The following is a 12,700-nucleotide window of genomic DNA, read 5'->3' as shown; positions in this document are numbered from 1 at the left end:
GCTCGGACCAGCTGCTCCACTTTCGCTGACGTACAGTTCATGGATTCTTGTAACTATAGTTCTACTCGCTGGTGTTCTGTGGTGGGGTCATTGAAGGCGATCTGGCGATCTCGAAGCCCCTTGTCGTCAATGATGTTGATGGTCTGCAGTTTTTGGCGATCGCATTAGTTAGTTTAGAGGCTGTGTTTTTTGGACAAATCCAGGTCTGCTGAACTGCGCTGGTGTAGCTTGACTACTGTGGCTTGATCTTGTGTTGTTGTCAGCATCTTAGCAGCTAACATTAGCAAAGATGCACTTCTCCCAAAGGTGGTACGTCAGACTTGTTGTGCTTCGGTGTAAAGAAAATTGCTGTGAAGCAGACCTGGGTCTGTCTCCTCACTCATCACTGCTGGCTGCATCTGACCCGCCTGTCACCTCTTCACCCCCAGGGATGTAAACATCTGTGCTGGAGGACTACAGGAAGTTGTGGCCAAACTTAGCCATCTGATTAAAACACGTTATTACTTTTTTAACTCGTTAAGGTTTCAAGATTAATCACGAGCGTTAACGCGTTTACAATAACGGCCCTAATTACAACGTTATCACTTATAATGTAAACACTATAATTAAGACAAGAGTTGAGTAGTAATTTGCAAAGGATGTGGGGTATGCAGTTCCTTCATCCTCATATTCGTACCGTCTTTTACCTTTGTTTTCAAATTTTTCGTTTTGAATTTTTGTGCCAAATCTTATTTTCTTTATCGTTGCGAGTATTCAGGTAGCTGCTCAGCTTTGATCATGCATTAATAGTGTTATAATAAGCAATTAGCTAAAAGTCTATGGAGGATCAGAATGGTTAATTTGACTTCCAGAACTACAGCCACAAAAAAGCGGGTAGGCAGAGTTGAGCTCTACGCGGCAGGGCTTGTCTTTGAGCTTCAAAACTGCATCAGTAACTCATGGGTGATGTCACTAAGACTACGTCCATGTTTTACACAGTCTCTGATTGAGAAACAACATCAAAGAGGGGATTACTGCAGACATTTGTTTAAAGTTGTTAACTGGAGCTAAATCTTGACTGCTGATGGCTTTCAGGATTACATTACAGCAGAAAACGTTTGAGGTTTTTTTTTTTCATCTGTGCATCATGGCCTGAACAGCCAGTACTCACTGAAACATGGCAGCATGCTTCTGATACCAAAATCCTGTCTTGCACATAGAAATCATATTTTTTGACAGATGAATATTTTACTGATATGATCAATAAATTGATGATTTAAAAACAACACAGATCTATTCAGCCATTATTTATTTTAACATTTACTCTCAAAGCCATTCCCAGGTGATCAGGATGGTGTAGGTGTGGTTTACTGCCTTGCATTAGTCATCATGTTGAGTCTTAAATATTGTTCCTCTGATCCCCACCTATTTTGAAACGTCTCTGAAAACAGCTGGATTTAAATAAATAAAACTGTTCTAATTTTAGCAGAACATTTTGTGGTCCTGTAGCACCTTATCGCTTACGATAAGGAGCTGGGAAATAGGTTTTCAGGACGTTTAATTAAGATTGTATCCAGTCAGATTATTGTACAGACATTTACTGAGAACGTTTCAGTAGTTGGTAGAAATGCAGCAGCTATAGTGGTCGTCTGCTCGGTGCATAGATGGCTTATTCACCATTCAGCAGACATAAGGAGTCTTTTTCATTTGATGCGGTTGATTTAAATGTTCGGAGAATAAACAGGAAATCACTCTGAAGTAGAGTTCTCTCAAAGCGAGCTCCTTATCTTAGAGGCCTCCTCTTCTCTATTCATTATTACAACAGCTGACTCATTCACATTTTAAATTAAGATTTAAAACCCACCTGTTCCTCCTGGCTGGACCAGAAAACACACCATTAATCACATTTCAGAAGAGGCCTTCCTCCCTTATAAAGGTTGTCATACGCTCTGCACAGTCTCTGTGTTAATTTCTGATGTCCTCTTACAGTAAGTGTTTTCACTCTACGTGCTCTTCATCAGTATAAACTGTTTACATCTTCATTGGGTTATTTTGTTTAAGCATTTGTTTATCCTATCCTACTGGCCAAAGCCCAACAGGCCTGAGCAACAGATACACTATTGCCAAAAGTATTTACTCACCTGCCTTGACTCGCATATTAACTTAAGTGACATCCCATTTTTAATCCATAGAGTTTAATATGACGTCAACCCATCCTTTGCAGTTATAACAGCTTCAACTCTTCTGGGAAGGCTTTCCACAAGGTTTAGGAGTGTGTTTATGGGAATTTTTGACCATTCTTCCAGAAATGCATTTGTGAGGTCACACACTGATGTTGGACGAGAAGGCCTGGCTCTCAGTGTCCGCTCTAATTCATCCCAAAGATGTTCTATCAGGTTGAGGTCAGGACTCTGTGCAGGCCAGTCCAGTTCATCCACACCAAACTCTCTCATCCATGTCTTTATGGACCTTGCTTTGTGCACTGGTGCACAGTCATGTTGGAACAGGAAGGGGCCATCCCCAAACTGTTCCCACAAAGTTGGGAGCATGGAATTGTCCAAAATCTCTTGGTATGCTGAAGCATTCGGAGTTCCTTTCACTGGAACTAAGGGGCCAAGCCCAGCTCCTGAAAAACAAGCCCACACCATAATCCCCCCTCCACCAAACTTTACACTTGGCACAATGCAGTCAGACAATTACTGTTCTCCTGGCAACCGCCAAACCCAGACTTCCAGATGGAGAAGTGTGATTCATCACTCCAGAGAAGGCGTCTCCACTGCTCTAGAGTCCAGTGGCGGCGTGCTTTACACCACTGCATCTGACACTTTGCATTGCACTTGGTGATGTATGGCTTGGATGCAGCTGCTCGGCCATGGAAACCCATTCCATGAAGCTCTCTACGCACTGTTCTTGAGCTAATCTGAAGGCCACATGAAGTTTGGAGCTCTGTAGTGATTGACTCTGCAGAAAGTTGGCAACCTCTGCACACTATGTGCCTCAGCATCTGCTGACCCCTCTCCGTCATTTTACCTAGCCTACCACTTCATGGCAGAGTTGCTGTCGTTCCCAATGGCTTCCACTTTGTTATAATACCACTGACAGTTGACTGTGGAATATTTAGGAGCGAGGAAATTTCACCACTGGACTTGTTCCACAGGTGGCATCCTATCACAGTGCCACGCTGGAATTCACTGAGCTCCTGAGAGCGAGCCATTCTTTCACAAATGTTTGTAGAAACAGTCTGCATGCCTAGGTGCTTGATTTCATACACCTGTGGACATGGAAGTGATTGGAACACCTGATTTCAACTATTTGGATGGGTGAGTGAATACTTTTGGCAATATAGTGTATGTCATCACATTATAACGCCTCATGAAGTTTACATGATGCAGTGTCTTAAAGGATCAGCACATTAAAGTAACTTTACTCATATTACTGGCTTGTTTTAATTATTTGGTCAGATATGATCCTCTAGAAGCAATCACAAAACCATTTTTTGTCAATTTCAGTCTAGTTTTTATTAAAATCCCAATTCCAAAAAAGTTCGGGTTGTAATAAAATAAAATGTGTAAAATGTTAATAAATACAGAAGTTATATTTCATTCACAATATAACATAAATAACATATCAGATGTTCAGACTGAGACATTTTACCATGCCATGAAATATAGCTCATTATGAATTTCATGGCAACAACATATCTCACAAAAAAAGAGATGGGGCCATGATTAGCATTGTGTAGCATTCCCTCTTCTTTTAACAACGTCTGAGGAGTGAGGAAACCAGCTGCTGAAGTTTGGGAGAAGAATATTTTTGCCTGTTGTAGTATTCTAGCTGCTCAACAATCCTGGATATTTTTTGCAGGATCTCTCCTTTTCTGATGCCCTAAATGTCTTCTGTTAGGACTGCAGAAAGGCCAGTTCAGCAGCTGTACTCTTCTACTGCGAAGCCATGCTGTTGTGATGGATGTGGTATGTGGTTTAGCACTGTCTTGCTGAAATAGTCAAGGCCTTCCCTGACAAAGACGTTGTCTGGCTGGGAGCATAAGTTGCTCTAAACCTCTTTCTGATTTTCAGCATTGATAGTGCCTTTCTAGATGTGTGAGCCGCCCACGCCATAGGCACTAATGCAACCCCATACCATCGGAGATACAGGCTTTAGAACTGTGAAAGGGTATCAAGCTGGATGGGCCCTCCCCTCTTTAGTCTACAGGACATGGAATCTGTAGTTTCCCAAAAGGATTTCAAATTTAGATTTTTCTGACGACAGAACAGTTTTCTGATCTGCCTCAGTCCATTATAAATGAGCTTTGGCCCAGAGAATACGCCAGCGTATCTGGATCTTGTTCACATATGAGTTCTTCTTTGCATGATCCAGCTTGTGTCGACAGATAGTGATTTCTGAGCCCATGCAGTGATGTCCAGTACAGAATAATGTCTGTTTTTAATGCAGTGCTGCCTAAAGGCCCAACGATCACCAGCCTTGTCTCTTGGGCACAGAGATTACACCAGATTTTCTCCATGTTTTTTATGATATCATGGAATGTGGAAGGTGAATTATAGTCTTGGCAATGTTACGTTGATGAACAGTTTTCTGAAATTGCTCCACAATTTTCTGATAGTTGTTCACAGATTGGTGAACCTGAGCCTATCCTTACTTCTGAGAGACTTTGCTTGTCTTAAATGCTACTTTTATGCCCAGCCACGTTGCTCATCTGTTGCCAGTAATTAGTACCACTTACTTTTCCAGCCTTTTGCTGCCCTGCCTCTACTTTTTGAGATGTGGTGCTACCATCAAATTAAAAATAAAAAAAAAATTTCATGAAATCGTAAAATGCCTCAGTTTTAACATCTAACATGTTGTTTATGTTAATAAAATGGGTTTATGAGATCTGACAATCACTGACTTCTGTTTTCATTTAGATTTTACACAGCATCCCAACTTTTTCGAGTTCTAGTTTGAGGTAACTGTAAGAACGCTGTCTGGCGCTCTCAGCATGATGACCCATTCTACCAGTGATTTCAGCCGTCCAAACTTACCTTGTTTTCATATATCTTGATAAGGTCAGAGGTGCTCTGGATCCCTATATTAGAATAGTAGCTGTATGCATAATCCAAGTCTTTTGGGAACCCATCAAGTCCTTGTGAGTGCTTGTACCCAGCATGCATCAGTGCAAAACGATTATCAGCAGCTGCACCAATCAAACTATAGACATGACCCTGAAACACAGAGTTAGCTATCCTCATTACAAAAGTCAGCATATGATAAAAAACAGTCATCTAAACTGCAAAGCTCACACATGCTCAGTTGTTCTCTCTTTCTTGATGATCTTTCTTGAATCTACGCGGGCTAGTTTGGTGCTCTGACCTAACCAAGCGCTGTCTATTTATAATTTCAACAGCAGACTATGATACGGTGCCAAAAGTACTTGGTTAATTGTCATACACAATCACATCTTGGGCCTCAGTATGTCAGCTTCCAGTGAGTTGGTTAGCATCAGTCTTCAGATAGAAGAGAAGCACTGACCCTACCTTTTGTTGATCGACTGAGTGTCCCAGACCTGAGAGGTGGATCGTGGCCAACAGGAGAGAAGCTTTGTGATGCCCTAAGCAGGAAGATTCTTGAAGTAAAGGCGTTGAATCAAAGGTCATTTCATCACTTTCCTGATTCATGGTGAATGTCGTATGAACAGCATGCTGAAATAAAGCACTCCCAAGGTTCTTCATGCCCAAAGAGCCTACAGAGAACGACACAGAAGCTGTCAGAAACTACACACAAACAGTTGGTTAAAACTGTAAACTATAGTTTAGGAATGTTTTAGTTAAACTCAGGGCCGGAGTGGGGCTCATTTTCAGCCCTGGAGTTTCATGGCTCAGACCAGCCCACTTTAGCTAACAACTGTTCAATAAAGTCATTCAATTGCGGATTAAGTCTTTTCATTATGTTCAATTGGGCTATTAATATATTTTTAAAAGCATTAAAGTTTACTTTTAGCGTTCAGGTGGAGATATTCTGGAAACAATTTCACTATGTGTAATTTTTCCACGTTGTAGAACATCAGCTAGTCTGGGCCTTGTGTGTTACTGACAGCAACAATCACACTGAGCTCTATACTGGGGCCTGCTACTGCTGCTGATTCAAAAATGAAGTCTAAAACTATAAGAAATATGTTCTCGAGTCAAGGAAAGCCAGTTCCCACAATTCAAAAGTAAAAATTGATATTTCTATTTCATAATTTTGGCTGGGGGCAGAGAGAGAGAGAGAGAGAGAGAGAGAGAGAGAGAGAGAGAGTGTTGTGTGATACGTAACGAATAATAATTGCTCCTGCCTGTGACCATCGTAACTAATGTAGCCTTTTTAATGCTGCTGCCCTACCGGCCCTGAAAGCAGCCCAGCCCACTGGGAACTCTCCCGGTTCCCCAGATTAGCCACTCCGGGCCTGGTTAAACTTAAAAACAATGCAACCATCTAAAGCACCTGTTTGGATTTCCTCCTGTTTTGACAGAAAGAAGTGAAGGAGTTTCTTGTGCTGACGTTGTGTCTCCATACTCCATGTTTGTCTGCATGTTTTCTGTCCAGTCTGTCTCCATGGACTGCTGTAGGGAGTGGTACCTGAAATATAAAAGCACACAGAGTCAACAGAAGAGAAGTTTGCCCCTCAACTCAACAGTAGAATAAGGGTTTTAGAGATTACTGTGGCTGAGCTTTGTAAGGTTGATGTGTAATTTATAATAAATGATGAGCATTGTGGAAACTAGAGATGTGCAGATCGATACTGAAATATCGATCCCTCCAATACCAGAGATTTATGTTCTCTGAAATCTGAAATTATTATTTGTGCATTCCTGACATTTATTTGCATCTCCCTTGATGTTTAAAAGCCTTAGGTCAGGAGTCACCAACTATATTTATAAAAGGGCCAGGTTATGCCTATGCAGGTCCTGTGAGGACCAGCATGCTAAATGACAACATATTTGTCTAAATAATAGTATTTTATTTATGTATCTTATTTCATTGCTTTTAGCAGCGAACTCAGTCCCTATTCACACAGTTAAATCCCTATACCGCAGCAATCCACAAAGGGGCATTTGAGATATTTAAGCCACATGTCTCTGGGGCTTTCATGTGAATATGCAGGATCCTCATTGGTGAAAAACTCATCAAGATTAAAGATATTTAGCTTTAATTCTCAGGCAGTGATTTTTGATTTTTGTAGAACTGATCAAATATTAAGCCAATCTTTAAAGAAATGTTTCAATCTCACTTATTCTTAGAGCTGCTTAAATATCTGTAGGGATCATAAAAGGAAAGAAAGAAAAGATACCCTAAATACAGCAATATATTTTTTCCTCAACACTATTTCTGAATTTAGTCAAAATTCTGGGGGCCGGATGGGGAGCTGTGAGGGCCCTGATGTGGTCCCTGGGGCCTCCAGTTGATGATCAGTGCCTTAGGTCATGCAGCGCCACTGTAAGCACAAACTTTCTGTGAGGATCTACATGTCACATAACCTTGCAAAGCAGATGGATACACCCGTTTCCTTGTTTCTCACTGGCAAATCCATCTCACAAAGCTCACATCTGAACCATTTGGGCCCAGTTAGAAAGTGGCAGGACCAATCAGTGATGAGGGGCAGTACTTTCGGGCGCAGCCGAGTCGTGACGTAAACAAGCAGCAAGTGAGTTTCTTTTCAAAAACAACAAAAGTCGAGTAGTGGCTACGTGTCTTGTTGCTCTGATTGGCCCGTAGAGATGTGACAGACAGAACGTTCACCCAATCACACTCCGAGTTTTTTTTCAAATCCTCTGTCTTTTCCCAAACGTTTCCAAACGTTTTTCCAGATGGATGTGTGAAACATCCATCTGGCGTGTCTGGTTACATGTCACAAGGTATAAAACCGGTCCGGCCCTAGACGGGTCGTGGTCAGCTGTTGTTCCCCTCTGCACACAGCACAATAAACTGCACTGACTGAACACCGGCTCAACTTCAAAGTGAGTCATGAGACTTAAATTAACTCAGTGAATGCCCAGCTTTGAAAAACCACAACAAAACTGTACTTTACGTCTTCTGATCTGCTGCTCAGGGTAACCTCTCGTCACCTCTTGGAGGAAAGCTTTAGTAAACTCTTCCATTTCCAGACACACATGGTGGGTCCGATCCAGTTCCTCCAAAGTTGAGTTTGGTAGAAGTTGATTTTCCACCTATGGAAAGAGTTAAATTTTATTGTAAATCTGCATTTATTGAAATAAAAACATATAACTTATGAGTTGTGGTTAAAAAAAATTACATTTCTTTACCTTTTCAGTTCCAAAACGATAAAGTTTGGCAGCCCATAAATAACCACGGATGCCCTGCATGAACCGGCCTCCCCCCAGGACAAAGTATCCTTCAGTGTCGTCAAAATGGATGTTGTTCCTGTGTCTGTAAGACACACAGACACATTCAAGCCAAGGAACTAGGAAGACATGAAGTATCTTTAAAAAGATCCATCAGAAGTCTTACTGGTATGTTATTCTTTGGCTCGTATTATCCCATGTCAAATCCAGCAGCACCTGAAAGTCAGATGAAATAACTGATGATTCATGACACACTGAAGAATAAAACCCTCTCAGCTGTAAACCGCTCCCCTTTATAGGAAAACAGCAACTGCCTGGAGTTTCCCAGCTGGAAACGAACCCTCTAACAGCTGTTCCAAAAGGAAATCAAACACTGCAGAGCAAGAACCAATCAGAGGAGAAAGGAGAACCGGAGGATGAAGCCAGGAGCTGTTTATTTAATGCCCGTTCCTCATCCCAGCTCCCAGAAGCACATGTTGAGGTTTTATACCTTGGAGTCCTGTATGTAACAGTCTAATCTAATCCACTTCCACAGCGGCAGCGTTAAACCAGCCCGGAAAGCGTCATCTTCTCCGCTTGTCAGACGGACCTGAATTACGACGTCCCCTACACAGGAGAGATGACAGTCATATATTTCACCACAGGGGATCCAGAGCTCTTTATTAATACATAACACAGTCTGTTCCACGGCCTCGCAAAACACACATCATCACTCACAATCATCTCATGATAGCTCAATCTAATCCCCTCAGCTGATATCAGGTGTACACACAAGCTGCTGCGACTCACCTGTGTCTGTTAGCAGCATCAGCACGGTACTGAAGACGTTCTTTCCACCCATGTGATGGATGATCCCACAGAAATTCATGTCACACCATTTCTGCAGGTAGATCCACACGGAAAAGGTGACTCTGAAAGCAAACACACAACCATGATTCGACAAATCATTTCTTCAGCTATCGAAGCGTGAGGTAATATTTTAAAACGCTGCGCTATCAGCTGAAAATGACTGACCTCTCCGTCCGTCATTGACCGTAAATAAAAAGCTCATATGCTCTGTTGAAGAGGCTTCATGAAGCTTGTTGAGTCATTTGTAATGAAAGTGAAGAAAGAGTGCAGCTGGCAGCGCTGAGAGGAAACAATCACTGACCTGTGGCCCATCAATCTGCTGATATCAACACAAAGCAGCTGAGTTATACACTCTAGCTGTTCCTTTCACATACGAAACAACAGAGAAAGAAACTGGGAGATGACATTCATCACACGCTCTGATCTTATCATGTCTGATGAATCTCTTTTACCAGGTGTAGTGGTTGTGTGATGAACCAGACAGTAATGTTCACCTCTCTCTTGAACCCTTTCTTATTTATTATAATTTATAAAAACAACAGAAGCATGTCAGGTCTCTAACTGCTACTCTTGTAGAAATAAGCTCAAAAAATGCTAAACCTTACAATCAGCTTCAGCTAACTGTTGGTTAACAGGGTGACCCCCTTGGATGTTTTGCCCTTTTATTGATTTTTTACACGAGTCATAGTCAATATAGTTTGGCTTTTTTTTTTCTTTTTTTTTTTTTTTAAGGTTTCTTGCCTTTATTTGATAGAGGAGGATAGTGGATAGAGTCGGAAACAGGGACAAGAGCAGGGGAGAGACATGCGGTAAAGGGCCTCATGCCGGATTCAAACCCAGGCTGTCCGAGTACATGAGGCGCGCCTTAAACCACTCGGCCATTTGCACCCCAAGTTTGGCTTTTTGACAAAAGAAACATTACAAAAACCCTTTTAATGTCAATATGGAAACAGATTTCTACATTGTGATATCAATTACCTACTGTTGTATAAAGAGGCCTCTGTCAGAACAATCCAGTTACTGGTTAATCAGTATACCTGGCTACAATTACACCATGGAGACAAAAGAACACTCCAAGCAACTCAGAGAAAAGGTAATTGAAAAGTATAAGTCAAAAACAGTTCCAAGGCACCACAAAAAAAATTCAGATAAATCCATCCTCAAGAAAACAGAATATGACACGTGTGTAAATCTGCCTAGATCAGGCCATTCTCACAAAGTGAGTGAACATGACTGGTGAGAGAGGCCACCAAGACACCTATGACTACTCTGAAGGAGTTCCAAGCTTCTGCAGCTGAGATAAAAGAGACTCTGCAGACAACAACTGGTGCCCAGGTCCTTCACCAGTCAAAGCTTTATGGGAGAGTGGCAAAGAGAACATGGCATATGGGAGACTCCATGGTCAAGTGAAAGAAAGTTCTTTGGTCTAATAAGACCTTTTTTTTCTGTTGCCATCAGACAAGATGTTATGTTGGGCAGACACCAAATACTGAACCATCCCCATTGGGAAGCACAGTGGTGGTAGCATCATGCCACAGGGATGCTTCTTGCCAGCAGGCCCTCAAAGGCTTGTAGAAGTAGAGGGTAAAATGAATGCAGTAAGATGTAGGAAACTCCTACAGGACAATCTTACTCAGTCTGCAAGACAATGACCTTAAGTATACAGTAAAAGCTACACAGAAATGGTTGAAAAACAACAAGGTGAATGTTCTGGAGTGGCCGAGTCAAACTCCAGACCTCAATCCAATATAGTTTGTTGTTGGACCATAAAAGGGTTGTCACGTCCTATACCTGTGCAACCTGCTTGAGTAAAACTGCAGAGTCCAGATGTGCAATCATGACTGAGACCTATCCACACAGACTCAGTGCTGTGATTGCAGCCAAAGGTGACTCCACTAAATACTGAGTTGTAGGGGGTGAATATTTATGCAGCCACTTATTTTACATTACATATTTTCATATAATTGCATTAATTTGTAGAAATCTGTTTGACTTTGAAATTTTTTGTTGTTTTTTGTAAGAAAAAGAAAAAAATTACATTGATTTTATTTGATTGATTGTTTTATAAAATCAATCAAAGGCTAAAACAAACACAGGCAGTCACATCTTTCCTGGGGTGGGGATACAGAATAACTGTATTGCTGAACAGTGCATTGTGCATCTATGATTCTCCTGATGGAGCACAAATTCTCAATTATGCACTATCCTAGTTATTAGCTTGATGCTAATACATAATGAAAATGCCATTAACAGACAAACAGAATGAAGTGTGGTGCATTTAACTGAGGCTTTTAATAAACATCATGCACTGATACAGGCACAACATTTGTTGAAATGAACTAGGGTTCAATGGATTATTATACAGGCTGATTACTAAGGCTGATATTTGGTGTGACTATCAGCATTTTAGTTCACCGCCAGCAGAAATATACACAACTGAAAGGTGTGCTTCCCCCTCTGGCTTTATTTTCTTCACAGTTTCACATAATGAGCTGCACACAACACTATCTGATCAGTTAAACTTCACACAAGCAATCATCTGGGCCTCTCTACCGGAGCTGAGCATGTGGCACTTTACTAGCTGTTCAACTACTCAGCGTGCTTCATCATATTTGCACTTACATCATACTGTTAATGCGTGTTGATTCTAAATATCAGTCACCAGACTCATGAACAACAGATAATCAGCATCAGTCCTGAAAATCCGGCATTGGTCGACCTCTAAAATGAACAAAGTCTGGCCAGCTGCTCTGATTAAACTGAATGAAGTCTACACTCTGGTGCTGTGACATTGCATGACTTGCTCTTTGTGTCTCGATTCACTGGACGTATCTCTCTCCTGCTGCCCTGCTGCCTATCTTTCTTGTGGGCTCATTTTCTCTGTGCACACTGGCTGCCCATCCCTCACACTGAAGAGAGGCAAATGTGCATGTGAAAGTCAGAACAAGAGTCAAAGGAAGACCAGTAGCCTTACATTAGAATCCATGCTAAAAGTGTTCTTAAAAAATGGAAAATGACGTACGCCAGTAAGAATACAGATTAATTGAACTGTGCATATGCACACAGACACATAATGCTGTTTTTGGAAATCAAATCCATACAAACGCATTGGTCAGCCTCATACTACGCCCTCTCCACAAGGCAGGTCAGGTATGGTAGCGTATGGCTGCACTTCACCGAGTCAACTCTTGCCCTGCTCTGGGGTCTCATTTATAAATGTTGCGTACGCACAAAACAAGGCCTGAAGTCTACATGTGCCACTTTCCACACAAAGATCAAACTCTGGCCCATGCGTACGAACATTTTAGAGCAGGAGTGTCCAAACTTTCTCCACTGAGGGCCACATACAGAAATATGTACGGATGGTCCACTTAAATATCTGTGAGGTGAAGTATGTGAATGTTTGTAAAACAGTAATTGAGTATGCCTAAATGGCTAGTTCAGTCAGAAACACCCAGGATATGTAGCTATAGATATTTCTTTATTAGCAGTTATTAATCAGCACTTATTTCTGTTATTTACATTTGGTGTGGCTG

General features: G+C 41.5%; 1 protein-coding gene across 1 annotated transcript in view; it reads right to left on the bottom strand.

Moving 5' to 3' along the window:
* Nucleotides 1–12,700, bottom strand: part of LOC121512751 (protein sel-1 homolog 3-like) — a 43,628-nt gene that overhangs the window by 12,845 nt on the left and 18,083 nt on the right. Inside the window, exons 4-11 of the mRNA XM_041792182.1 lie at nucleotides 9,105–9,226; nucleotides 8,806–8,921; nucleotides 8,482–8,531; nucleotides 8,277–8,400; nucleotides 8,027–8,180; nucleotides 6,457–6,591; nucleotides 5,511–5,716; nucleotides 5,019–5,198 (exon numbers count right to left, since the gene is read on the bottom strand). Of these exons, the coding sequence (XP_041648116.1) occupies nucleotides 5,019–5,198; nucleotides 5,511–5,716; nucleotides 6,457–6,591; nucleotides 8,027–8,180; nucleotides 8,277–8,400; nucleotides 8,482–8,531; nucleotides 8,806–8,921; nucleotides 9,105–9,226 (1,087 nt within the window). The remainder of the gene's footprint in view (nucleotides 1–5,018; nucleotides 5,199–5,510; nucleotides 5,717–6,456; nucleotides 6,592–8,026; nucleotides 8,181–8,276; nucleotides 8,401–8,481; nucleotides 8,532–8,805; nucleotides 8,922–9,104; nucleotides 9,227–12,700) is intronic.

This window comes from Cheilinus undulatus, linkage group 7, assembly GCF_018320785.1.
Source record: "Cheilinus undulatus linkage group 7, ASM1832078v1, whole genome shotgun sequence".
Lineage (NCBI taxonomy): Eukaryota > Metazoa > Chordata > Actinopteri > Labriformes > Labridae > Cheilinus > Cheilinus undulatus.
This window is presented reverse-complemented; position numbering and strand designations above follow the sequence as displayed.